The 24394-nt window shown below is 35.3% G+C and overlaps 1 protein-coding gene across 2 annotated transcripts in view; it reads left to right on the top strand.

Moving 5' to 3' along the window:
- ZMYM2 (zinc finger MYM-type containing 2) overlaps nt 1-20924 on the top strand; it is a 104580-nt gene extending 83656 nt beyond the window's left edge. For both annotated transcript variants that reach the window (XM_045797139.2, XM_087865244.1), the window contains 6 exons: nt 181-349; nt 588-739; nt 16976-17090; nt 17975-18226; nt 18501-18621; nt 20050-20924. In XM_045797139.2, the coding sequence (XP_045653095.1) occupies nt 181-349; nt 588-739; nt 16976-17090; nt 17975-18226; nt 18501-18621; nt 20050-20242 (1002 nt within the window). In that variant the 3' untranslated portion in view covers nt 20243-20924. The remainder of the gene's footprint in view (nt 1-180; nt 350-587; nt 740-16975; nt 17091-17974; nt 18227-18500; nt 18622-20049) is intronic.
- Nucleotides 20925-24394: the final 3470 nt, after the last annotated feature.

Genomic DNA, 24394 nt, shown 5'->3' with positions numbered 1-24394 from the left:
CATTCCTGGAGATGTATTTCAAGTAACTGTTCTCAGATTCTGGAATACCAGTCAATTCTAAGCATATAAATATATTTCTCTTTTGATTTGCATTCTTCGAGAGATGGCTTACACAAAGTCATGAAATAATACAGGTTTTTTTTAAAAAAAAAAGATTTTACAGTGGTGTTTTACTAATAGGGAGCCAAGAGAAAAGCTGTATCAGGATACCAGTCTCATGATGATAGTTCTGACAATTCAGAATGCACCTTTCCTTTCAAATATACGTATGGTGTAAACGCATGGAAACACTGGGTCAAAACTAGGCAACTTGATGAAGATCTTCTGGTATTAGATGAGCTAAAATCTCGTAAGTTGTTCTGATTTTGTTTCTTCTACGTCGTATTTCAAATCAATATTTTTGTTATTAACTACCTTTACTTTTAAAAAAAACAAATGTAGCTTACAGTATTTTAAGTACATTTAAATATAGCTTTCATTTTCCTTTAAAATTCTTATATGGTATAAATCAATTTTGGAAAGTTTCTTAAAGTGTCTTAATCTTAAGAGTAAATAATAACAATTACTAATTTTTTCTTTCTTTTTAGCTAAATCAGTAAAGTTAAAAGAGGATCTGCTCTCTCACACCACAGCTGAGCTTAACTATGGGTTAGCCCATTTTGTCAATGAGATCCGACGGCCAAATGGAGAGAGTTATGCACCTGACAGCATCTATTATCTTTGCCTTGGAATACAGGAGGTTAGTAATTTGATGGCTACGTTAGAATATAATGTTAATAAGGTTGTTGTAGGGGCGCCTGAGTGGCTCAGTTGGTTAGTTGTCTGCCTTCGGCTCAGGTCATGATCCCAGGGCCCTGGGATCCAGCCCCACATCTGGTTCCCTGCTCAGGGGAGAGCCTGCTTCTCCCTCTGCCTACTGTTCCCCCTGCTTGTGCTCTCTCTCTCTCTCGCTCTGTCTCAAATAAATAAATAAATAAAATCTTAAAAGAAAGGAAAGAAAGAAAAAGAAAGAAAGAAAAGTTGTAGTATTTTAGAATAGAAAATTGTTAATGTTTCAAGAATATTAAGGGCAGCTTTATGGAACATGATTTCTTGGCTTGCCAAGACAAAAAGAATTTGCTCTATTGAAAATACTGGATATTATAAAGGATTTTCTTAGTTACTTTGTATATAGGTCTTTCTGTTATAATGAGGTATGTTCCTAAAAATCCTCAAGTTCTCCAAAAATGTTGTACCATAATCAAAGAGAATTTATGTGAAAAATGGAATTAGGGTCAGGCGACTTGAAACTAATGCATCTTTTGTAACAGACCTAACAAAGCTGTATATTTGTTACCTTATATATGATAAATCAGGATGGCTTCATTTCTTCTTTACAATTGCAAATAAATGAATTAATATTCTGAAGTATGATCTATATGTGTATATATATTTCCATGCTGATACACGTGTAAACGGAAAAACGGGTTCCTTTGCAAATAGTGGATCTCTTTCCAATTGTACACTTCTCATGTTTCTAAGTTGTTAAATAGGGCATTTACTCATTAGTTCTTTGGAATCATCTTATAAAAGGAGATCATTCTTTGGGTTTTTAGATAAACGTAAACCACATGTCTGCGAATCATAGTGAGTCTATTTTCCATAATAAACATAAAGATCAGCTTGTAATTCTGAACAAATTGTTTGGGGTTGAGCCCAGGACCTTGCTTGACATTCTATGTATTTTTAGCAGTGGTAAATGATAGAACGAGATCTTTTTATGTAGAGTTTTGTTTATAGGCCCAGAATTTAATGTTATGCTCCTAACAGGTGGTAGAAACTGAAAAAAATTACTCAGAAAATTAGAATTGTCTTAATTTGTATTTTACTTGTGTTTTCTTTTTTTTTTTTTTTAAAGATTTTATTTATTTATTCAACAGAGATAGAGACAGCCAGTGAGAGAGGGAACACAAGCAGGGGGAGTGGGAGAGGAAGAAGCAGGCTCATAGCGGAGGAGCCTGATGTGGGGCTTGATCCCATAACGCCAGGATCACGCCCTGAGCCGAAGGCAGACGCTCAACCACTGTGCCACCCAGGCGCCCCACTTGTATTTTCTTAGAATAGAAATTTGCCTAAGATTATATAAGTGGTAGTGGGGAAATAACACATGGCTATAAATTACTATACGTTCAAAGACTATCACATATTTTACAGTAACAACCTAAAAAATACATAGTAGATTTACTTTTTTTTATTCTTTAGTAGATTTATATGTACCTTGAGCCTCATATTTAGATGGCGATAACAGGTCCACCATTCCAAATCCCAAAATTAGGTTTTCACAAAAACTAATTTGATAGTAAGACCTGACCTGAAGAGTTGTCAAGTTAACTATTTATTACACTTTCTGTTTGATTATCCATAGACTATTAACTATGTAATTCACTAAAAGAAGTGTTAATGTTTCTAAACAAATATAGGGTACTTCCTTAGACCACTCTTGGAATATTATGTAAGTATATACATGCCCTGTATTTCCTCTGTAAAATCCAAAAAATTAAGAATTCTAAAACATATCTGGATACAGTGGGTCTAAGTCAGGGTTTGTAGACCTATGTATGTTTTTCCCCTTTTTTATTATACCTAGTACTAAAAAAGAGTAGAAATAGCAGGTGCCAGATGTAGGTGAAAACATCTCAATAAGCATCAGAATAAGTTATTTATTACATATAAATCCTCTTCAGAGCAAATAGGGGATCTGGGTCTTACTCTGTGTCTTACACCTTTCTGTGCATATGGTAGGCACTCATTGACCTGTATAATTGTCAGTGACTAGTACACAGTAGGTCTATCTATCCAGTTTCCATTGCTTTTTATTGTGTGTACTTACTTAACATGGTAGAGCAATCTTTTTTTAAAAAAAAATGTTTATATCATCATCTCAGAAATAGTTCTGTTGTCTAGATCAATCATTTGTAAAAAATGTTGATGAGCATACTAGGATTCTGCCAAATAAACTCAGCAGGAAGGAAGGAGATTGAATTCTAGGCTCTTATTAGTGCTTTTTTTCTCTTAAGACTTTTTTAAAACTCAGGTTAGTTCGCAGGTAGTGTAGTATTAGTTTCAGGGATAGAATTTAGTGATTCATCAGGTGCATATAAATCCAGTGCTCATTGCATCAAAAAAACCCCGTCTCCTCCTTAATGCCCATCACCCAGTTACTCCATACCCCTGTGTACCTCCCTGCCAGCAACCCTCAGTTTATTTCCTATATTTAAGAGTCTCTTATGGTTTGTCTCCCTCTCTGTTTTGATCTTATTTTATTTTTCCTTCCCTTCTCCTATGTTCATCTGTTTTGTTTCTTAAATTCCACATGTGAGTGAAATCATATGGTATTTGTCTCTGACTGATTCCACTTAGCATAATGTGCTCTAGTTCCACCCACGTTGTTGCAAATGGCAAGATTTCATTCTTTTTGATGACTAATATTCCATCGTGTGTGTGTGTGTGTGTACACACACACCACATCTTCTTTATCCGTATTTTGGCTATTGTGGGTAGTGCTGCTATAAGTAATTGGGGTGCATGTGCCCTTTCAAATCACTATTTTTATATCCTTTGTATAAATACCTAGTAGTGCAGTTGCTGGGTTGTAGGGTAGTTCTATTTTTAAATTTTTGAGGATCCTCCATACTGTTTTCCAGAGTGGCTGTACCAGTTTGCTTTCCCACCAACAGTGTAAGAGGGTTCCCCTTTCCCCACATCCTTGCCAACATCTGTTGTTTTCTGAGTTGTTCATTTTAACCATTCTGACAGGTGTGAGGTGTGAGGTGCTATCTCATTGTGGTTTTCATCTGTGTTTCCCTGATGATGAGTGATGTTGAGAATTTTTTCATGTGTCTGTCAGCCATTTGTATGTCTTCTTTGGAGAAATGTCTGTTCATGTCTTCTGCCCATTTCTTGACTGGATTATTTGTTCTTTGGTTGTTGAGTTTGATAAGTTCTTTATAGATTTTGGATACTAGCCCTTTATCTGATACATCATTTGCAAATATCTTCTCCCATTCTGTGGGTTGCCTTTTAGTTTTGTTGATTGTTTCTTTTGCTGTGCAGAGCATTTTATCTTGATGAAGTCCAAATAGTTCATTTTTGCTTTTGTTTCCTTTTCCTCTGAGACATGTCTAGTAAGAAGTTCCTATAGCCAATGTCAGAGATGTTGCTGCCTGTGTTGCCTGTCCTGTAGGATTTTGATGGATTCCTGTCTCACATTTAGCTTTTTCATCCATTTTGAATTTATTTTTTGTGTGGTGGAAGAAAGTTGTCCAGTTTCATTCTTCTGCATGTGGCTGTCCAGTTTTCCCAATACCATTTGTTGAAGAGATTGTCTTTTTAACAGTTGAGGGTCCATTTCTGGGTTCTCTACTCTGTTCCACTGATGAGTCAATTTTTGTGCCAGTCCCATACTGTCCTGATGACAGTTTCATTTTTTTTAAAGATTTTATTTATTTATTAGAGAACATGAGCAGTGGGGAGGGGCAGGGGAGAGGGAGAAGCAGACTCCCTGCTGAGCAGGGAGCCCTATGCGGGACTTGATCCAGGATCCCTGGGATCATGGCCTGAGCTGAAGGCAGACTCTTAACCAACTGAGCCACCCAGGCGGCCCTGATTACAGCTTTAATAGTACAGCTTGAACTCCAGCTTTGAGTTTTCTTTTTCAACATTACTTCGGCTATTCAGGGTCTTTTCTGGCTCCGTAAATTTTAGAATTGTTTGTTCCAGCTCTGTGAAAAATGCTGGTGTTGTTTTGATAGGGATTGCATTGAATTTGTAGTTGCTTTGGGTAGTATAGACATTTTAACAATACTTGTTCTTCTAATCCATAAGCGTGGAATGTTTTTCCATTTCTTTGTGTCTTCTTCAACTTCTTTCATAAGTGTTCTGTAGTTTTCAGAGTACAGATCTTTTACCTATTTGGTTAGATACCTAGGTATTTTATGGTTTTTGGTGCAGTTGTAAATGTGATCGATTCCTTTATTTTCTGCTGCTTCATTGTTGGTGTATAGAAATCCTACAGACTTCTGTGCATTATTTTATATCTTGTGACTTTGCTGAATTCCTATATCAGTTCTAGCGATTTTTTGGTGGAGTCTTTCAGATTTTCTACAGAGTATCATGTTGTATGTGAAGAGTGAAAGTTTTAACTTCTTCCTTGCTAATTGGGTTTTATTTTATTTTATTTTTTCTTGTCTGATTACTGAGGCTAGGACTTCCAGTATTATGTTGAATAACAGTACTGAGAGTGAACATCCCTGTCATGTTCCTGACCTCAGGGGAAAAGCTCTCAGTTTTTCCCAGTTGAGGATGATATTAGCTGTGAGTCTTTCATGTGGGGCCTTCATGATGTTGAGGTATTTTCCATCTATCCCCACTTTCTTGAGAATTTTTGTCAAGAAAAGATGCTGTATTTTGTCAAATGCTTTTTCTGCATCTATTGAGAGGATCATATGGTTCTTATCCTTTCTTTTATTAATGTGGCATATCACATTGATTCATTTGCGAATGTTGAACCACCCTTGCAGCCTACTTGGTGGTGGTGAATAATCCTTTTAATATACTGTTGGATCCCATTAGCTAGTATCTGGTTGAGACTTTTTGCATCCATGTTCATCAGGGATATTGGTTTCTAATTCCCCTTTTTAGTGAGGTCTTTATCTGGTTTTGGGATCAAGGTAATACTGGCCTCATAGAATGAGTTTGGAAGTTTTCCTTCCATTTCTATTTTTTGAGATAGTTTCAGAAAACTAGGTATTAGTCCTTGCTTAAGTGTTTGGTAGAATTCCCCTGGGAAGCCATCTGGCCCTGCTAGTATCCAGAATCTACAAAGAATTTCACTCGTTGATTGGGAGATTTTTAATTACTGATTCTAATTCTTTGCTGGTTATGGTTCTGTTCAGATTTTCTGTTTCTTCCTATTTCAGTTTTGGTAGTTTATATGTTTCTAGGAATTTATCTATTTCTTCCAGATTGCCTAATTTGTTGGTATATAACTGCCCTTAGTATTCCCTTATAATTTTTTGTGTTTCTGTGGTGTTGGTTGTGAGCTTTTTTCTTTCACTTATGATTGTATTCATTTGGGTCCTTTCTTTTTCTTTTTGATAAGTCTGGTTAGGGATTTATCAACTTTTTAAATTCTTTCAAAGAACCAGTTCCCAGTTTCGTTCATCTGTTCTACTCTTCTTTTAATTATCTTATTTCTGCTCTCCTCTTTATTATTTCCCTTCTGCTGGATTTAGGTTTTATTTGCTGTTCTTTTTCCAGCTCTTTTAGGTGTCAGGTTAGGTTGTATATATGAGACTTTTCTTACTTCTTGAGGAAGGCCTGTATTGCTGTGTACTTCCCTCTTAGGACTGCCTTTGCTGCATCCCAAAGGTTTTGGACTGTGATGTTTTCAGTTTCATTTGCTTCAATTTTTTTTTTTTAATTTTCATTAATTTTCTGGTTGACCCATTCATTCTTTAGTAGGAAGTTTTTTAACTTTGATGTATTTGTGGTTTTTCCAAATTTTGTCCTGTGGTTGACTTCAAGTTTTATAGCATTGTGTTCTGAAAATATACGTGGTATGATCTCAGTCTTTTGTACCAGTTGAGACCTGATTTGTGACCCAGTATGTGATCTGTTCTGGAGAATGTTGCATGTGCACTCAAAAATAATGTGTATTCTGCTGCTTTAGGATGAAATGTTCCGAATATATCTGTTAAGTGCATCTGGTCCATTTAGTCATTTAAAGCCCTTGTTTCCCTATTGATCTGCTTAGATTATCTGTCCATTGCTGTGAGTGGGGTGTTAAAGTCTCCTACTGTTATTGTGTTATTTTCAATGCGTTTCTTTATTTTGTTATTAATTGGTTTATATATTCAGCTGCTCCCAAGTTGGGGGCATACATATATACAATTGTTAGATCTTCTTGTGGGATAAACCCCTTTATTATGCTATAGTGTCTTTCTTAATCTCTTATTACAGTCTTTGGTTTAAAATCTAGTTTGTCAGATATATAGGGATAGCCACTCCAGCTTTCTTTTGATGTTCATTGGCATGATAATTGGTTCTCTGGCCCCTCACTTTCAATCTGGAGGTGTCTTTGGGTCTAAAATGATTTTCTTTTATGCTTACAAGAGATGTGTCTTGTTTTTTAATCCATTCTGATGCCCTGTGTCTTTTGATAGGAGCATTTATTCCATTTACATTCAGATTAATTATCAAAAGATACAAATTTAGTGCCGTTGTATCACCTGTAAAGTCCCTGTTCCTGTAGATTGACTCTTTCCTTTCTAGTCTTTGTTACTTTGGGTTTCTCTTTCCCACTCAAAAGTTCCCCTTTAATATTTCTTGCAGAGCTGGTTTAGTGGTCACAAACCCCTTTAGTTTTTGTCTTGGAAACCCTTTATCTCTCCTTCTATTCTGAATGTCGGCCTTGCTGGATAGAGTATTCTCGGCTGCATGTTTTTCCCATTTAGCAGGTTGAATATATCATGCCACTGCTTTCTGGCGGGCTAGGTCTCTCTGGACAGGCCTGCTCTAGCCTTATGTATCTTCCTTTATAGGTTAAGGATCTTTTTTCCCTAGCTGCGTTCAGACTTCTATATTTATCTTTATAAGTTTCACAGTGGTATGTCGTGATGTTGACCTGTTTTTGTTGAGTTTGAGGGGAGTTCTTTGTGCCTCTTGGACTTGAATGCCTATTTCCTTCTCCAGATTAGGGAAGTTCTCAGGTATAATTTGTTCAAATAAACCTTCTGCCCCTTTTTCCTGCTCTTCTCTGGGACTCCTATGATATGTGTATTATTTCACTTATTGGAGTCCCCAAGTTTACTTCCGTGATCTAATAGTTTTCTTTCCCTCGTCTTTTCAGCTTCATTATTTTCCATAATTTTATCTTCTGTATCACCTCTTCTGTCCTATTCTCTCCTCTGCTCCTTCAGTCTACATTGTGATTATATCCAGTCAATTTGCATCGCAGTTAATAGCATTTTTTTTTTTTAATTTTGGTCTGGCTAGCTTTTAGGTCTTTTATCTCTGAAGCCATGGTTTCTCTGGTGTTTTCTATGGTTTTTTTCGAGTCCAGCTAATACTCTTATGACTGTTGATCTAAATTCTTGTTGAGATATATTGCTTATATCTGTTTTGGGCACGTCCCTGCCTGTGACATCTTCCTGATCTTTCTTTTGTGGAGAATTCCTCCGTCTTGTCATTTTGGCTAAGTTTCTATCTTTTGTGTGTTCTGAAAGCTTGTTATGTCTCCTGCATCTGAGAGTAATGCTATATTAAAAAGAGGTCATATACTGTCCAGGGCCTCGTACTTTGGGAAGTGTTTCTGGGTATGGTGTGTGCACTCTGCTATTGGATTTTGGTTACTCTTTCCCACTGGTCAGTCCTCTGCAGATTTCCTCCTTTCTTCCGGTGGGGAGTGTTTGGACCTTTATCTAGGTGTGCTTTGATTTGTTTGTTGAAAAAAGCATGGAAAAAAGGATAGAAAGAGAAAGGGGAAAAAAGGGGGAAAAAACAGAAAAGCCTGCTCCACATAAAAGAGAAAAGGAAAAGGAACGAAAAAAACCAACAATCAAAAAAAATTTACTGTAAGCCTGATTTCAAAGAAAAAGAAAGGAAAAAAATAAAAAGAGAAGAAAAAAGATACCTGATTCAAAAAAAAGAGGGAAAAGGAAATGAAAAAACAAAGTAACAGGCAAAAATCTATTAGCCTGATTCCAGTGGGGGGGAAAAATACAGCCTGGTCCTATTTCCACCACAACTGAAGGGGACACTTGTTGTTGTTGTTATTGTGGTTGTTGTTGTTGTTTTTTTTTTTTTAAAGATTTATTTATTTATTTGACAGAGAGAGAGAGAGAGACAGCCAGCGAGAGAGGGAACACAAGCAGGGGGAGTGGGAGAGGAAGAAGCAGGCTCTCAGCGGAGAAGCCTGATGTGGGGCTCGATCCCAGAACTCTGGGATCACATCCTGAGCCGAAGGCAGACTCTTAACGACTGAGCCACCCAGGCGCCCCTGAAGGGGACACTTTGAAGCAGTATATGATCAGTAGACTTGGTGCATGTGGTGTGCTGCCTGTGTTGCTCTTCTGGGAGAGATCCCTGCTGTGCTGGCTTGGAGTTAGTCTTGCCCCATTAAAAAAGTATGTGCTGGGCACACGGGGGCAGGGTTTGATGTAAGTGGCTCCCACCTCCACTGTGTTGCTCTCTGAAGTCTGAACATGTTGGTAGGGAGGCTAAAATGATGCCACCCCACTCTCTTGCCCCCAGACAGGGGATCTCACACCCCCTGCTGTTCAAGAAGCCTTCACAGAAAAGTGAGGGCCCTCAGTGAATCTGGTGCCCAGTTCTCTTGCTTTTTATCTTTGGCATGTGGCTGGAATTCAAAACTCCAAATCTTTTTTTTTTTTCTTTTTTAAGATTTTATTTATTTATTTGTCAGGGAGAGAGAGAGACATGCAGGGGGAGCAGCAGGCAGAGGGAGAGGCAGGCTCCCCGCTGAATAATGAGCCCATGCAGGACTTGATCCTAGGACCCAGGGATCATGACCTGAGCCAAAGGCAGATGCTTAATGGGCTGAGTCACCCAGGCATCCCCAAAACTCCAAATCTTAAAGGAGCCGGTATTGCTCAGTTTTGCTCCCTCCTCCAGATTAAAGCCTCAGTGTGCTCTGACTAGTGCCCTTTGTCCCAGAAAAACAGTCCCCTACCTACATAGTGTGTGGAATCTATGGTGTGTCACCATGAAAAGCAGCAACCAGGTTACCCACCCTCTGTGAGCACCTTTGTCCCCTGCCAGTGAAGGGCTGTTTGCTGGCACCTGCAAGGTCTTTTGTCCTTGGAGAGGCAATAAACCCTCTTCCAAATGTACTCCACAAAGGGGAACCATCTCTCCCAATGCAGCAGGAGATCCCTACACTGCTTTGTGCGCAAAACAAGGTTCCTGGGCCAGAACCTTTCTTTTCTCCAGGAGCGCACTTCCAAACCTCAGAGCTTGAGCTCCATTCACTGTTTGCAAAAAACCTGCATCACTCAGTTTCCCGGGTTCCCCTGTCTGTGGTCTGAGAGGTTTTCTTGTGTGAACCCTATGCCACACTCTCTCAACTTCTCTCTCCCTCTCTCCCTTTTCTCTCCCTAAGGAAAGGGTTCCCTTCCCTCCGGGGCATGGCAACTTTCCTCTCCCCCAGTTTACTTCCACATACCTTGCCATGCTGTCTCCCTCCAACCATGGAGATCCTTCTTCCAATCTTCAGATTGATTTCCTGGGTGTTCCAAGTGATCTGACCTCAATAGAGCTGTGTTCGAGAGATGAGGAAAGCCCAGGGGCCCCCTACTTCTCCATCTGAACTCCTCCTTTTTATTCGTGTTTTAATCCAACTGTGCTTTTTGGTATGTTTTGGGGTTCTGTATAAAATTTCATTTAAAAATGGTTTCTGCTAGAACTTTAGCTTAAAAAACCAGTATCAGATAATATAACTTTAAATTACAGTGTAATAAAAGACAACAAAATGGGGGGGGGGGATCCTCTGTCCTACCCATCTCTAGTCCACTTAGTTCACCTCCCTAAAGTCAAATAGTCTTTCCTCTGTTAGTTGTTTCCTCTGACATAACTTGCATGTAGAAATACAATTGATTTTTGTATATTCATCTTATATTCTCTATATACCAGTTCACTGTTAGTTCTAGTACATGCTTTTTTTTTTCCTGAGAAACTTCTACAGATATAATCATATTGTCTATGAATAAAGACAGTTTTATGTCTTTCTTTCTTATCTGCATGGCTTCTTTTTCTTTATTACGTTGGTTAGGGATCTCAGGCCTCCTCCCTCCTCCCAACATTTAAATGCAAGTGATGAGAGTAGAAACCCTTACCTTGTTTCTAATTCTTGGGAGAAGGTCCTCCACCATTAAGTGTGATGTTGCCTGTAGGTTTTTTGTAGTTTCCTGTTACCAAGTCAAGGAAGTTCTCTTCTGTTCCTAACTGGCTGAAATTTTTTCTTAGGTTTTTATTTTGTTGCTGAGGGGTTCTCCCCCTGCCTTTCTTTTTCTTCCAGATTTTTATTTAAGTTCTAGTTAGTTAATAGTGCTGAGACTTTTTATCATAAATGGTTACTGAATTTTGTCAGCTGCTTTTTCTGCATCTACTGAGACAATCATATGGTTTTTCTCCTTTATTCTATTAATGATGGCATATCAGTTTTCAGATATTAAATCAACCTCAAATTTCTGAGAGACTCCATTTGATAATGATATAGCATCCTTTTTATATTGCTGATTAGACTTGCTAATTTACGGTTAATGGCTTTGCAGATGTTCATGGAGGATACTAGTCCATGTCTTTCCCTGGCTTTGGTATTGGGATAATACCACTGGACTCATTACATGAATTGGGAAGTGTGCCTTCCTCCTGTTTTCATTTGTGGGAATTGGTATTATTCCTTCCTTAAAGTAAAGAGAGTTGTCTGGCTTCCTTATAACCCTATACAGGAAGTTGAATCTCTGAATTGCTTCTTATTGAATGGATTATGTAAATATTAGAACTCCAACTACTGTTAGAGGTTTTAGAGCTAAATGGATTGCATAATGAATGATTATAAAGCATGTCTTTAAGTTGGTTTTTTTTCCAATTTTTTTATTGTGATAAGATAAATATAAAACTTAACTATCTTAATTGTTTCTAAGTGTACAAGTCAGTGGTATTAAGTACATTTGTAATTCTGTGCAAACATTACCACGTCCATCCTGATAACTCTTCATCCTGCAAAACTGAAACTTTTTACCCATTAGACAATAACTCCTCTTTCTCCCCTCTCTCAGCCCCTGGCGACCACCATTCTGTTTTCTGTCTCTGTAAGTTTGACTACTCTAGGTATCTTGTATAAGTGAATCACACAGTATTTCTCTTTTTGTGACTGGTTTATTGTATAATGTCCTCAAAGTTTATCCATTTTGTAGCATGTGTAAGAATTTCCTCCTGTTTTAAACAGGTTCTTTATGTACTAAAAAATGATTCCTCAAAATAATTTTTAACTGCTGAACCCTTCACTTTAAAAATGGTTAAGATGATAGATTTTTCTCATTTTTTTAAACATAATTGAAATTTTTTATTTATTTTTTTCCTTATTCTCATCATTAGACATATTTTCACAGACTTGATTTAATTTTGTAAAAGACTGTATGGTATTTATTAGCAGCTTTAAAAATAATCCTAAAACTCTGTAAAGATAAGCTATCTATAATACCCTTTCTGGAAATCATTGCTGTTTATTGTTACTTCAAGGATGTGTACAGAAATAGAAGCTATTTTTGGAAGGGTGTGTGTATTTATCTGTTGCATTTACTGATTTTGTTCACATCTGACAATAAAAATAAGATAATGTTGAAGAAGTATGATTTTCTTAGATCATGTTTAGAGAAGGAATAACATCTTTATTTGTGAGGACTAAGTCTTATGAATATACATAGGTAGGTATGTAGCCACTTCTGTATTGTATATTGAGAAGTTAAATGTAATTATGGATGTTTAAGTGGGTACTGTATGAAAGGGGAGCATAGCATTTTTTTTCCTCCCTCACAAATATAATAGCTGATTTTCCCCTTAGATAGAATAAGGAGTAATGATTATTGTTAAAAAAAGAAAATTGTATGAAATCCCACAATCATGATTGTTCTTTCATCCACTGTCTTCACACATGTGAATACATGCCCCTCACATCAAATGTATTGTCAGTGGAATTATGGATACTCTTTTCCTGAATCCTCCCCACCTCATCACAGTTAGCTAGATGTATATGCTTCTCTGTGTTTTTTTATGAACATGGCAAAAGATACAGTAGTTTGTCACCTGAGAACGTGGAACCATATTAATCACTTTTGTACTATAGTTTCCTTCCCGCTATTTCCCAGTACATTGTGGCAGTCCCTCTAAGTCAGCTGAACAGGCTTAACTATATTATATTTCATACCACATGTAATTTAGTCATTTCAACAATGATGAGCATTCCCTTTGTTTCCTAAAATTTTGCTATTGTAGATAAACAGTGTATATCTTCCTTCTCCTTCTTCCCCAAATCTTACATAATTATCCTAAAGAACTGGTGCTTCTATTTCTATGAGATAAGATTTCTGAAAGGGTATTATTATTGGATCATAAGAAAAGCATATTTTTTACTTTAAAAGATATCACTAGATTGCTTTCCAAAAGGATTGAGGATCTTTTTATATTGGCCATTTGAATTTGCTTTTATGTGAATTTCCCCCTTATCTGTTGGCTTGTTTAATCTCTTTCCATTTGTGAGAATTCCTTGTTTATTCTAGATTGTTATTTTCTAAAAGTTTTTCCTAGATTTCTTATCTGGAGGGGTTATAATTTTTTTTCTTTTTTAAAGAAGAGTTAGAACTCCAGTTACTCAATTAAAAAATACAGTAAATGCACTTATATCTTGTTAATTTGAGTTCAGTATAAATGGGTTTTTTTGTTAGTTAAATTCTGTTAAAATACATACAACATTTTAAAACATATTTAATCTTTCTTGGATTCAAAGGGCCTTAAGAATTTGCCTTATTTTTCATAGCAGTGGTGTAACACATTCAGAGTTTTGCTAATCCTTATTTCATTGGTTTCTTCAGGAAATATTAGTTAAGTGCTTATTGTATGCTGAACATTGGAGTAGATATTGGAGATTACTTTTTTTGACTATTTACTGCTTTCTGTGCACTGTGTTAACTGCTTGACGTGTCATTTAATCCTCTCAGCAACCTTATTGTTATTCTCACCATTTTTTTGGTGATGAAGGAAAGTTAAGTAGCTCACCTGAGGTTACATAGCTGATGCATTTTGAATCTGGTAAGCAGTTTGACTTAAAAGCCGTAATATACTCTGCTCAAGGATTTGAAATACATAAACAAGTGGTATTTAAACAATGTTGTTCTCATGGTATGGTATGTTGGTGGCACAGAAGTGGGACTAATTGATTCTAAGGATGTAATCTGAGAAAATAGAACACTGGTGAAGACCTTTAAACTGAGCTTTGAAATAGATGTAGAAATTCTAGGCAGGAAGGATGAAGGAAGAACAATGGCATTCCAAGAAGAGAGAAAAATACATACCGGGTACAGTTTTCCAGAAACTACTTGGCATGGCTAGAATGTAGAATAGGAGTGTAGAGAGCTTTGGGGGTGGGGTGGGGTATGAAGTAGGTAAGAGTCATAGCAAAGGGCCTGTATTCATTGATAAATTGTCTAGACTTCATCTTTTATCCAAGGTGAAACATGAAAAGATTTTAAGCATTTTTAAAGATCATACTCAATATTTTTTTCTTGGAGATATTTTTTCTTGCAGCTGAGGGTTGGCATAATGTTATTGAAATACCCGAGCTGCTGATTTGTAGCTAAATTAATGATGAATTATGTTTACATTGTGCTTTTTGGGTTTGTTTTAAAAGATTTATTTATTTTAGAGAGAGTGTGCATGTGTGTGAGTGTAGGGGGAGGGATAGAGAGAGAGGTAGAGAGAGAATCTCAAGCAGACTCTCCACTGAGGGCAGAGCCCAATGTAACACTCGGTCTCAGGACCCTGAGATCATGACCTGAGCCAAAATCAAGAGTTGGACGCTTAACTGACAGCCACCCAAATGCCCCCTGTGAAGATAATTTTTAATTAAGATTGCTAATCTTCAGACAGGCCTGGCCCAACAGGGCGTTTTCTGAAGGGTTCCTTTCTAGAAGGTGCTGCTGTCTTTGGCGGCTTCTCCTTTGCTTTTGAAAACCAGAAGTTATTGGGCTTTGGTGATTAAGTGTTCATAAATTGTGTACATTCAGTATTTGTAAATGGGGACTGTCTTTAATGGAAAAAACAACCATAATATAGTATTGTTTTGCATACTACAGCAGTGACTCTTAAAGCGTATTCCTTCTGTAACAGTAAGAGCAGCAGATCTCTTAAGTCATCAGGGATTGCCAAAGAAGCCTCTTTAGAAGGACTGAGTATTGGCACATCATTTAGGAGGTACTTGTAGTAGAGCTAAGTTGAGAACCTAAATTTTGGCTTGTTATTGTTAAAGTTCTGAATGTACGTAGAAAGTGCTTTCCCCTTGTTGCTTGACTTATAGCTGAAAATTATTTCAGGATCACTTCCCTCATTTTTTAAAAATTACATATGCTGCTTTATGTTAAGAATGAAAGATGTAAATTGCTGTTCCAAACATGGGGATTTCACTTCTGTGATTGTTTTATATAAGGTGCACTAAATTTACATTTTAAAAACTATCTAGGAACCGTACTTAAACTATTTGTAGGGGTGCCTGGGTGGCTCAGTTCGTTAAGTGTACAACTCTTGATCTCAGGTCTTGATCTCAGGCTGGTGAGTTCAAGCCCCGAGTTGAGTTCTCTGCTAGGCGTGGAGCCTACTTAAAAAACAACAACAATAAAACTAAAAAAACCCTATAATCCCATTAAATAGGTTGAATTGTGAGACTGTATTTTAACCAGTTAATGCTACAATCATAACATTGAGAGTTTCCAGATTAGGAAATGGTAGAATTCCTGCTGACTAACCCAAAAGCAGGGGAGAGGTCTGACATTGTTACTTCATTGATTGCCAGGCACTTGGTTTGCATCCTATTTGAAAGGCATTAGTTAGGAATTTTTGTTCTGCCATTTTGAAATTATGCTGGCTAATCTTCCTTCTGACTAGTAGGACTAATGTTAGATCAGTTCAGATGAATGATATGCTACTCTGATTTTAGATTAGTACATGGTATATATGTGTGTGTGTATAATTATGTGTGTATACAGACACACATAATTAAGAGAATCTTTAAAACATTTTTTTAATTTAAAGATTTTATTAGAGAGAGTGCGCGTGTGTGCATGCTAACTCAAGTGTGGGTGGGGTGCAGAGGCAGAGGAAGAAGCAGACTTCCTACTGAGCAGGGAGCCCCTCCATGGGGCTTGATTCCAAGACCTTTTATACTCAATGTAGTCACAGCTAACATTGGATGAAAATCTGTCCTCCTGGTTGTTTTGTATTTGTTGTATCTGTTCTGTGTGGGCTTTTGTGTTTTGTTTCGTTTTTCTTTCTCTGCTTTCTTTTGAATTAGTTATTTTTCTATGATTCTGTTTTATCTCCACTATTGGTTTATTTATGCCTCTTAAGTTTTTTTGTAGTGGTTGCCCTAGGGTTTATAATATGCATCTTCAGTTCATTATCTACCCTCAAAAATTATTGTACCTCTTTATGTATAATGCATGAACCTTATAATAGTATAAATTTCCCAATTCCTGCTTCCCATTCTTTGTGCTTTATTGTGATATATTTCGCTTTTGCATTATTTTATTTTTAGATTACATTGGAGATGGACTTTGCAAACTTTAGTGTTTAAATCATTCTTTAACAACCCTCACTGTTAAGGTTTGTCATAGTAAGTTATTAGAGTCATAAATTCATATGACTCACAGGAGTTTAACAAAGAGAGGCAATAAGTAAACAAGTGTTCACCTAACAAAGAGTGCTAGAAGAGATCCTCAGACAGCTGCAGAGTAACATTTCATCCCATCTGTACCATTCAGAATTTTTCTTTAATCATTAATAATTTAGTTACTCTTACTGGAAAGTCTAATTTTGTTTTCTCCATGTGCTATATAATTAACATTGGGGCCAGATATTCTGTTATTTATCTGACAGACTGAAGAATTCTCCCAGTTCTTACATTCTGGATTCTTGGGGGTGTGTTTCAGCTTTGAGTTTTTTAGGCAACAGAGTAATTGGTAACTTGGATTGTTTATGATTTCTAGATAATATGGATAAAGCCAGTAATCTCCCATGTTGTATTAGTGTGCATATTTATTGTAAACATAAGATTTCTTTCTTTCTTAAGACATACAGAATATAAGTAATATGTTCACTACCTATAATTAGCTTATTTTCCTTCAAGAAACTTTTTTTTTTATTGCAGTACTTGTGTGGTAGTAATCGAAAAGACAACATATTTATTGATCCGGGATACCAAACATTTGAGCAAGAATTGAATAAAATACTCCGAAGTTGGCAACCCAGCATACTTCCAGATGGTAATGCTCTTTTATTTTTTATCTTATTTTTTAAAAAGATTTATTAATTTGTTTTAGAGAGAGTGTGCGGACATGTGGGGGGAGGGCGTTGGGAGGGAGGGAGAGGGAAAGAGAATCTCAAGCAGACTCTCCCACGGAGTGTGGAGCCTGATGCAGGACTCCATCTCATGACCCCTCATGAGATCATGACCTGAGCTGAAATCAAGAGTCAGATGCTTAACCAACTGAGCCACCCAGGTGCCCGGGTAATGCCTTGTAAATAAAAGTGTTGCTAACTTGCTACTGGGATTTTTATTTTTAAAAATAGTATATTAAAAATAATTAGGAAATAATTAAATTAGCATATTTTTCAGTGTACTTATTCATGAACTCATCTGTTCATCTTATTGAATTAGAAATGAATGTAGTTGATGACTACTGTTTATGAAGAAATTTGTAGTAAATGTGACCAACTTTCTCTGGAGTAAGACACTGGATGTTTGTTTCTTAAGCCCTCCAGGGGATATTGTGATGTAAATTTCTCTAAGAAATCTGTTCTAGATGTGTGAAGAAAATGTGTTTGTGAATCAAAATCGCCAATTTTTTTCAGGAATTCTGCAGATTTAAATTCCTTTCTGACCACTGTTTGCTTGTCCTACAGAAGAACAGAGGCAAACATCTAGTCCCTTACTCCAGAGATGCTAGTTTCATAGTCTGGTGTGTTCCCTAGCCTCTTTTCTTAAAGAGCTACATAGGTAATTCTGAAATTCATTCCAGTTTTAACCTGGTGTGAATGGAGAATTGAAATAGGTTTGTTCTTGAATTAACTTTATTTTTTTCTAGATGGTTAAGTGAAAATTGTTTTATTTATTGTAATTCTTTAAAAATATTTCTCTCTATTTAAGGGTCAATATTTTCTCGAGTTGAAGAAGATTATCTCTGGAGGATAAAACAACTAGGATCACACTCTCCAGTAGCTCTTCTGAATACCCTGTTCTACTTTAACACTAAGTATTTTGGCCTGAAAACAGTGGAACAACACTTAAGACTTTCCTTTGGCACTGTATTTAGGCAATGGAAAAAAAATCCTTTAACAATGGAAAACAAAGCATGTCTTCGATACCAAGTGTCTTCCTTATGTGGAACAGATAATGAAGGTAGGGTGACATTTTTATTTTTGGATCATCTGTGGCAGGGATAACCAAACTTTGCCTTAGTAAAGACTACATTGGGTCACTTGTTAAGAATCTAAGGACTGCCATTTTCATAAAATAAGATAACTTATATCTTCTTAAAACATCTTAGTGCATTTTATTTGAAAAATTGTGAATTACCAGAAGCCACATATTTGTTACAATAGATACTAGGAGTGAATAATGCTCTTTCTTCAAGATTAGTCTTAAGACGTTTATGTGATTTTTATTTTTTAAGATAAAATTACTACTGGAAAAAGAAAACATGAAGATGATGAGCCAGTATTTGAACAAATTGAAAATACAGCCAATCCTTCTAGATGTCCTGTGAAAATGTTTGAATGCTACTTATCTAAAAGGTAGGTGTTAATGATATTTAATTTTTTTAAATGGTAATATAGGTTAGTTGCCTTGAATTTAACATTACCAAGAGGTGACTTTTCTTCACTGAAAAGTCTGGTTTTTCTTTATCTTCTCACATCTAATGTTTGTAGTCTCATTATGATAAAATACCCAGCTTATACTTCATACTTCAGGATTCAAACATATGTTAAGAAATTGTTGTCTACTAATGAAATTACATTATTGTCATCTTTTAAATTACAGCAATCCCAATGATTATATAAAGCACTGGGCACAAACTGTTTTTGTTAAGGATCAGATAGTAAATATTTTAGGCTTTTTTGGGCTATAGAGCCTCTGCTGCAGCTGCTCCATTCTGCTGTTGCAGCCAGAAAGCAGCCATATACTAAATAAATGGTCATATAAAATTTATTTATTTATAGTATATAGTTTTGTGCTATAAAACTTGACACAAACAAGTGACGAGCTACAACTTGCCCACCCCCCTGGTGAAAAGGTATGTTCAATGTAGAATGTATAGGTGAAGATGAAAATGAAGTACTTAATAAGAAAAAATGTTCCTTTAAGAATGTCTAAAAGATAATAGTGTTCTAAAAGTACATTACTTTTCAACAATACTACCACTTTTCCCCCTTAATCTAATACCAATAGACATTTTAGAAAATTTTAAAAATTTTAAACCAGTGAAATGTTTAGAGATCATAAATTTTATGCTTGTCTATTGCTATAAAGCAATATGTACTCTTCAATGTTCAAAGGGTTAGTTTGAACTATAGATAATAGTTTACATATTATCTTATGTAAAGTTTTACAAATTATAATTGGGCCCCCCAGTTAGTTCTTAAGAACTCATAAAAGCAATGGTGTCATCTTTGGATAATAGTAATATTTCTGACAATGGTTTGGGGTGGCCCTATTTGGCTGCAACAGTGTCAGACCTTCCAGTGGTAGTAACTATTAAAATCCCTATCTTATTATTATCTTGTTGGTATTTTAAAAGTTAAAGTTTCTATTGTATAATGCTATTAGGTAATTTTATGAGCTACCATATTTCATCAATTTTAAGACACATTTTTCAGATTTTACTATCTCTGAAACTGGGGTACATGTAATGATCGATACATCTTAAAATTATAATTGGCAGCATTTTACTTGTTTAGTGGCAGGTTAAAATATTGTTTCTATTGATGATGTTTTGGACTCAGTGAAATACAGAGTTTACATTATGGTGGGAAAATAATCTTTCATCACAGAAATTAACATTCAAAATACCTTAATGATACAATATTTAATGTAAGTAATGAGATGTGGTCTGACCACATAATATTGTTGGTAGTCATGGAATTATTTTTGGAAGAAGAAAAGAAAGTTGTGGGGAATTTTGTATATATACTATGAAATTGACTTTCTCCTTTCTCCCAAAGTCCACAGAATCTTAATCAGAGAATGGATGTTTTTTATTTGCAACCAGAATGCTCTAGTTCTACAGATAGTCCTGTCTGGTACACATCTACTTCACTGGACCGAAACACCTTGGAAAATATGCTTGTACGGGTTCTTTTAGTAAAAGATATTTATGATAAAGACAATTATGAACTGGATGAAGACACAGACTAAAAAGGAACGTTTCAGAAGCAATCGGGATAAAACAGCATTAGATAGTCATGCTGCTAGATCTTTATTATGGAAAACATTTCAAGTTTACTCCTTCTGTTTTGAGTTTTGTAGCAGTGTACCCACACTGGGTATTACCATGTAAATAATCTGTGAGTGAAAGTTGCCATTATTCTATGTAGTGGTTTTAGGATACTTAACAAATACATTCAGATTCTTTTTTTATTATTATTTATTTGATTAGGTATGTTTGTAACTTTTTACATTACAAAATACGAATGAGAATGTGCCATGTATAATTTTTTCTTGTAGTAAGAAACATCCATATTGCACAACTCTACTGTTGCAAGGCTTCCTTGAAAGGAGGCAGTTTTACTGGGTTCTTGACCAGATGGTTGTGTATGGGTAGCACTACTAAAAGTTTAGAACTTGCAGTGTCTTTCAAATTTTTAAAATAAACTGTAAACTAATAGGCTGGGTTTTTTGTTTTGTTTTTGGGGGGTTTTGTTTGTTTTGTTTTACATTTCAGTTACTGAAGCCTTACAAGGTTATGTAGAGAGATACCATCTTCTGTACCAAAAATAGACAAGAGAATGCTGTCAATATTGGTGTACTGTAATGTGAATCTATACTGGTGAAAACAACTTTTTCTTCCCCTTATTAAAACCTTAGTGTCATTTTCTCATTTGTGGCTTTCTGCATCATCCCAGTCAATAATAATAATAATAATAATAATAATATATGTATATATATGTATGTATATATGTATATGTATATATATATATGAAGAATGATGTTGAAAACATGATCACTGAGACATTTTCTTTATAAAAGTGTCCAGTGAAAGTACAGAATTCTGTTTTCTATGCCAACCATAAGTATTCAAAATCCCATTCATTTATAGAAGTTTGATTTTTCTTCCCCCCCCTTAAAGATACAGATCATGTTGCAATATCTGAGTAGTACTCTAAAACTTTACCGATTTTATTAGAATTTTTGTATTGCCTTCAGATATGACCAATGCATACGTTAGATAAAATTATTTTTAGAAATGCCACTCCCAAAATAGTTGTTATAGAAAGTCAAGCTAGTTTAAATAAGATAGTATCACATTTTACTATGAAGATTACCAGTGTAGTAATTCTGGTATTTCAGATGATTAAAGAACAAAGAAACTGATGGATAAGATTAAGTATATCTTGAGAGAAATCACATTCGATGTTAAGATTGTTTGGCTTTTAAAATTTAATTACTTCTTATAGAAGATTGCATTAAAAAACTTTGTGCTTCTGCATAGCAATTTATCCGTTCAGACCTTTTCTTTTAGAACAAGGAAGTTTACTTAAAATCCTACTTTATAAACTGAGCAAAATGCTAGCTGCAAATTATTATAAAGAAACCATTTGGCTGACTTCATAGAGCATGTGTGTGATCATATTGTCTTGTTTCTGATTCCTAACTCACCATGGTGACTTTAGTTTTTTAAAATTGTTGGGGGGAATTTGGGCTATTTTCCACAGTGGTTAGGCAATGTCTACATGTCCCTTAGGTATTTCTCTCTTGCTTAGGATGTTAGCATTCAGAAGGAATTTTCTCAATCATGATATGGAAAATTTCACAAGTGTAATCACTGTATATTTAAGCAATAATTATCAGAAGTGTTTTTGGCATAAAATTATAATGTTCTGACTTGTTTTATAAGTTTGAATAACATTTCTGTCCCTTAATTTTATATTTGTTGATTTGATAACCAGACTGACAGTAGCAAATCTGATATTACTTTACTAAAATAGATTGCTCATTGTCTGTTTAATGAAGAAAAGTGGGTAACATATTTAAAATATATACTAAAAAAATTTCCTCATACTTAACCTTTTTCCGGAAGTACGTCAAGCACTTTTCCTATAAATGCATATTGTTGATAAAAAGGCGGTTAATCCTAACCATCTTTTATTCTTCGAAGTGGTGCTATATTCCATCAAGCAATAATGTTTGCCCCAAATGTCACTTAATGTTTATTCTACCAAATACCATACATTTCTGCCGTGGTACTACTATTAAGCACCTTGTCTTGCTATTTACATTTCCTTTATTGTACATTTTAGCTTTTCTAAACAGAAATGTCTACATAATTTTGATCTTAACATGATTGAGGATTTAGAGCTCTTGTGTTTGTCTTGAATGCAATCCAAGGATTGATTAACTTGACTCTCAGGGGGAAAAGAAAAAAAAATTTTTTATAAGAATTGTCTGTTCTGTGAAACTTATTTCACCTAGAATAATACTTTTCATCGGCTCCTGGATGTCCTTAGTTTGTGTGGTCATAGCTGACTGCTGAGAAAAAGGACAGTGAAATGGTAGCAGTTTCTTTTTGCTTCTAAGTGATTTCTGATTATAGCATCCTGTAAATACAACTTTATTGTCTTTAGATGTCTGTCTATTGGAGATGCTATATTTTTTTGTTCTGAAGATTTTGCCATTTAAAATGAATCAAAGTTTTTATTCATATTGAGAAGGGTGAATTTCCCATGCAGATTGAATCTTCATTAACACAATTTTTAGGTTTTAAACTGTATTAGGTAATCTAAGACATTAAAGCATTTTTCTAGGCAAGAAGCTCAACTTTTTTTTTTCTTTTTTGGCCATAAAAATAATTTTATTACATAAGTTATTACCAGTGTGTTAAGCATAATTGAGATAGGAAGAAGATGCATATTGTACTGTGCATTCAAACTTTTGTCACTGTTTTTCTAATGGAATTTCCCTATGTTCTGGCCAATTTGGAATGGGGTAACTTATTTATCAGATACTTTGGAAATGGGATCACTTGCTTATGCATAGTATTAAGGATTACAGTAATGGAGAAGTCATAAAATTGCAAATTTTTGGTTTGTACTACTCTACTGTGGGTTCATTTAATCCGAGATCTTTAATATCTTGCAGTCTTAAATCACTATAAAAATTTACACTTATTTTGCAGTTATTTCCAAGATGTATTGTTATACATATGTCACTTATGTTTTAAGTTAACACTGACTGTAGGATAATATCCTTGTTCCCCTCAAACAAAATAGTCATGAAAGTGTACATGAAAATATTTTTAAAGAATAAATTTTTTTAACTAAATTATAATACTTTTGGATTTCCCCCCTTAATAAGCCCCTTACTCATTTTTAGAGAAGTTCTTTGAATATTAGTTAATCCACTTTACTTTGTTTTTAGGAGTGGACCATTTTTAATGCTGCTTTCCAGTGTTAAGTACTTTTGTTGTTTCTGGGTTTATCATACTTGAAAATGATACTAACAAAATCGTATACATTTAGAAGTTGATATCCAGAACAGGTTAACTGCATCAGTCTGGGTCTGGCAGTAGAGACATCTTAAAGTGGTGTCTCAATTTGTCTTTTTTTTTTTTTCTTAGAAGCTTGATGATAGAGGGGCTCCTGAAAAAAGTTACTGTGATCTGTTGCCTTATAATGACCTGGACAAAAGGAAGTTGTTTCTTAAAATCTGGGCAGATAGTGTCCTAATTAATTATTGAGTTAAACAAGTTCATGAATTTAGGCCTTTTGAGAAAAAAGAACCGAAGAAAACTAAGATTTAATCTGTAAATAAAGAATTAAGAATAGAACCAAAGAGAGGGTCACAGACCATTTGGGTCTACCATTGGAGGTCTTTGTATCTTTGTATCTTTGAAGGAAGGCAGGTGTAAATTCTAACTGAGCATATTTTATTTTCTATTATAATGCAGTGGAAAGAACAATTACAGCTCTTTCTGGGACTTTCAACTATGTACTTTATTCTGTTTGGGCTCAGTTTCTTTATCTGTAAAGTGAAGGTATTACCTTGATTTCTGATTCTCAAATTAAGCATAGTTGATATTAGGCTTAAGTAGTAAATCTTACAGATTTATGTATGAAGCTTATGATTTATTTAGACACACATTTTCTTAGGGGAAAGATCTTTCTTAAAATACCCTTAACACAGGGTGTTAGTCCTGATTTTTATAAGTCCTATTCAAATAACTCCTCAGAAGCACATGAAAATTTATTATTTCAAAACTTAAATAGCAGATCTTTGTTACATATTTCCTCTGTGCCAAAGAACTGTTGCCAACCATGGTAGTTAAGGAGGAAGAGAAAATAAAAGATTAAG

The sequence above is a fragment of the Ursus americanus genome, chromosome 10 (assembly GCF_024610735.1).
Source record: "Ursus americanus isolate L20-20 chromosome 10, mUrsAme1.1.p, whole genome shotgun sequence".
Classification (NCBI taxonomy): domain Eukaryota; kingdom Metazoa; phylum Chordata; class Mammalia; order Carnivora; family Ursidae; genus Ursus; species Ursus americanus.
Note: the sequence above shows the minus strand (reverse complement) of the source record. Positions and strands in the feature narration are given on the sequence as shown.